This window comes from Cyprinodon variegatus, unplaced genomic scaffold (assembly GCF_000732505.1).
Source record: "Cyprinodon variegatus isolate N-32 unplaced genomic scaffold, C_variegatus-1.0 Scaffold331, whole genome shotgun sequence".
Lineage (NCBI taxonomy): Eukaryota > Metazoa > Chordata > Actinopteri > Cyprinodontiformes > Cyprinodontidae > Cyprinodon > Cyprinodon variegatus.
The window spans coordinates 4,260-7,916 of NW_015150784.1; the positions used below are offsets into that span (position 1 = coordinate 4,260).

At 35.6% G+C, this 3,657-nt stretch overlaps 1 protein-coding gene across 1 annotated transcript in view; it reads left to right on the top strand.

Moving 5' to 3' along the window:
• The first annotated feature begins 278 nt into the window (after window positions 1-278).
• anxa4 (annexin A4) overlaps window positions 279-3,657 on the top strand; it is a 13,421-nt gene continuing 10,042 nt past the window's right edge. The window contains exons 1-2 of the mRNA XM_015385099.1: window positions 279-429; window positions 2,200-2,249. Coding sequence (XP_015240585.1) covers window positions 2,241-2,249 — 9 coding nt within the window. The 5' untranslated portion in view covers window positions 279-429; window positions 2,200-2,240. The remainder of the gene's footprint in view (window positions 430-2,199; window positions 2,250-3,657) is intronic.

Here is a 3,657-nt window from a genome sequence, read left to right on the forward strand (position 1 = left end):
TAATATACATAATTTAAACAAACTTTGACCGTTTAAATGACTCAGTCAAAGCAAAGATCTAAATCCAAATAAGAACCTACAAAAGGTGAAAATATAACCAATCAGAAAAAGCATGAATTTTAATTTAAGAGAAAGCAAATATTGTAAAACAAAATAAGGAGGGGAAAAAAAGGTAACCATGAATGGCCTTCATTCAGACTTGTTAACGTTGATGTATTTGGCGTGCAACAGCGACACCTACAGTCGAAGAAAGTAAACTCACTTCGATGATTGCGCACGAGCTGTAACCTTCACGCGCATAAATGGGTGGTCCGAGAGCAGAGCTCTAGTTAAAAACCTACAGAGTGTATCTGTCCTGTGTCTCTACCTTCCTACCGTGCTCCAGACAGAAAGCTCTCCCAGAACGGGCAGCAAACTCTCCCAGAAGAGGTGAGACAAAGTTTCTCCTCTCTGTTTCTTTCTTTCTCCTAACAGGACGTCGTTTTTCTCATAGGGTGTGCCCAAACGGCTCTGCCAACTTTACCGTTTTCTTCTTCCTCATACACTTTCCGCAACGTTTTGTCTTTAAGTCAACTGTTTAAAGGGCCAGCAAAGCCTAATTACATTTCTGCAGCCGTTATGAATACAAAGAAACTGCCGCCACAACTTGGTTATTTAGTTTCGCTTTAAGTCAGATTATCACTATTGCTTACTTACCAGTAAATTCGCTGCATTTGGAAATCAGAATATCATCAAACTGCTGTCCAAAGGGCGAAGTTTGAAGCCATTGTAAATGCAATATGTTCAAACAGAGGTATTTTTAAATTGTTGCTTTTTCCTTTAAACTAAATGTACCACAGACGTTTGCATGTATTTGAATAGACAGCAGGATCTCTTTGGAGTCGGGTTGTGTTTTCTTACATCATTATTTTTCTTCCTGATTTTCTGCTGATTGTTTAAGTCACATGATTAGTGAAATATTTACACCACAAAGTCTGTCGGTTTGAGTTCAAACCACAGTGAATAGTACATGTCTCCATCCTATTGGAGAATTTTTCAGTCCTATTTTGCTTTCAGTAACAGAAACTTTTAGTGTTTGGTCATTTTACCAGGGGCGGAACGAGATGGGGGGCCAGGGGTGGCCACCCTTCCATTTCCCCCCCTCTCTAATACAGATGGTGGCAGGAGTAATACTCTCAAGTGGAATGTTCTAAATTATTTAACATTGTAATCTTTCATCTGTTAACAGTTACTTGACAACAAAAACACTGTGGTTAAATATGCACATCCATATACTAACATTCAAGATGATAAATACAGAATTCATGCTCTTTTCAGAACTAGATTTTGTTTAATGGGGTAAAGATTTATCTGCAAGTCAACTATGAGTCTTCAGTGAAATCAGAGATAAATAACTACTTTAATAATAAGTAATCCATATAATATAGACGTTAGTACATCTAAATATAAATTTATGTAGAAGAATTATTGGAAAAAGTATGTAAGTAGTGACAATGATTAAGATTTTCACATCAGAACTCAAACTTGAAAGAATTTTGTGCTCTAGACCTTTACTTTAGACAGCATGGATGTTTATATATATGCATCAATTTGTTAGCAAAGGCTGTAGGAAAGTATAGTTAGTCTTTATTTAGGAAATATAGATGTTGTGGTTGTTAATTTTCCTTTTGGAACAGTGTATGTGAATGAGATGACATGTGTTGTGAATTGGCGCTGTATAAATAAACTGAATTGAATTGAAATTGAATTGGAAATTGACCCTGAGGTTCTGGTGCCTATCTGCTTTCGGCCACTGGTTATTGCCTGATCACCCTGATTAAAATTCTCTAGCTATGCATCTGTACACTAACCAAAATGTGTGCTATGAGGTGTTTTCCTAATACGTTTCAAAATAGTGGCTCTTTGCAAGCAGATGGGAGTAAATCCCCCCTGGAGTAATTACAGGTGTGTCCAAACAAATAAACACTTAGCTCATGCAACACCAGCTCTGAAATGAGACACAGGAGAGCTCATGATCTAATGAGTGTGATGGAAACCCTCTGGCAGATAATAAACCAAATAAAATATTAATCAAAGGTTAAAAAGGGATACCCTTAAACCTGCTCTGTGTTATTACCTCTGGGGATTGCTTCCTCTTTGTTTGCTATAACCTTTTGTTCTTGTGTGTATTATTATTTATTTGTGATTTTTCTTTTCCAGCTTCCCAGACTTCCAGATCAGAACTACACTCTCATCCAACAATGGCAGCCGTAAGTTTGTTCTTTCAAAGCTGTTTTACATAATAGCCATCAATAATATTTGCATTTATTGTAGGTGCAAGATCAGTAGGCACAGTGTGTCCCTTGCTTTGAAAACTAGACCTAGAGTTATTGGCTTTATGCTGTTATATTTGCAGCCTGTAGAATGAATAAATGGGCTTCAGCTTAAAATGTGCCAAATTATGATGATACTTAAAAACCCATATTGAAGTTTAATGTGATACCTCTTCAAACTGCCAAAGATGTCTTTTAGGAGTTGTGATTATATTGTTTTTCAGCATCACTGGTTTCTTCAAACAAACAACTTTTCTCAAAGTACAAAATATTAAAGTAGTTATTTGTCCTTATTATCCTACCGGCACATTTGTTTGCTGCCATCACAATATTTATCAGCTGATTCAGTGTAGCTAAATTCACCCTCTCTGTCTCCTTATGATTTTCAATTCATGAAAATATAGGTTACCACATGAGTTGCTCTGTAATTAACATGTTATATCTTGTTTTGTTTTTCATTTTAAAGATTTGCAGCAGCCTCTACGGTTGTGTTATTGCAAATCTTTATGAAACATCCTAAATTTGGAATAGAAAATGCGTTTCATTAAGGAGAGTTTTAGTTTTCCTAAAATTCGCATTATATTTATTAACTAAACTAAGAATACTGTTAGAGATGCACTCCTAATGCACTCCCACTCCTAATCCTAATTTTTCTGTTTCCCTTAATTTCCCTTTTTTCCCGCCCAGCTGCTGGGCTACTATAGCACCGGTCCAGCAGTACAGTGGTTGATTTGACCCAGCGAAATGGGTTAACATTTAACCCAACAAATAGGTTATAATGTTCCAACCACATTCTGAGTCGAATTAACCACAATTTTTTTTTAATAAATTTAAACAAACATATTTTTTATTTTCTGTACCCAAATGCTGGATCAAAGTGATAACATTTCTGGGTTGTTTTAACTTTATAACTTCATATTCCCTCTATCCAAATGTTGGGTCAAATTATCAACAGTTCTTGTTTGTTTCACCAGCTACATTCTACGTACATTTGTATAAATGCTGGGGGAAATTGTTCAACGCCTCAGATCGATTCTAACATATTACAGTACAATCATTAGGAGAATAAAATGCAATAGACGACCCATATCTATAATAAAATACATGCTAGATATAGTCATGCAAAGCATGGTTTATGCAATAAACATGATACTGGACTCTTTACAAGGCAACACCTTGAAATTTATCAATACTTTATATCCACAATACAAAATGGAAGCAGTCAAGTTAATCATGGAACAGTTTAAATGATTGTCATTAAAATAATGAACAACTGAGAAGAGAAACAGACCAAGTGTTAAACTTGTAGTAACAAGCTGTTCTTTAGGCCATTAGATACTGGCAA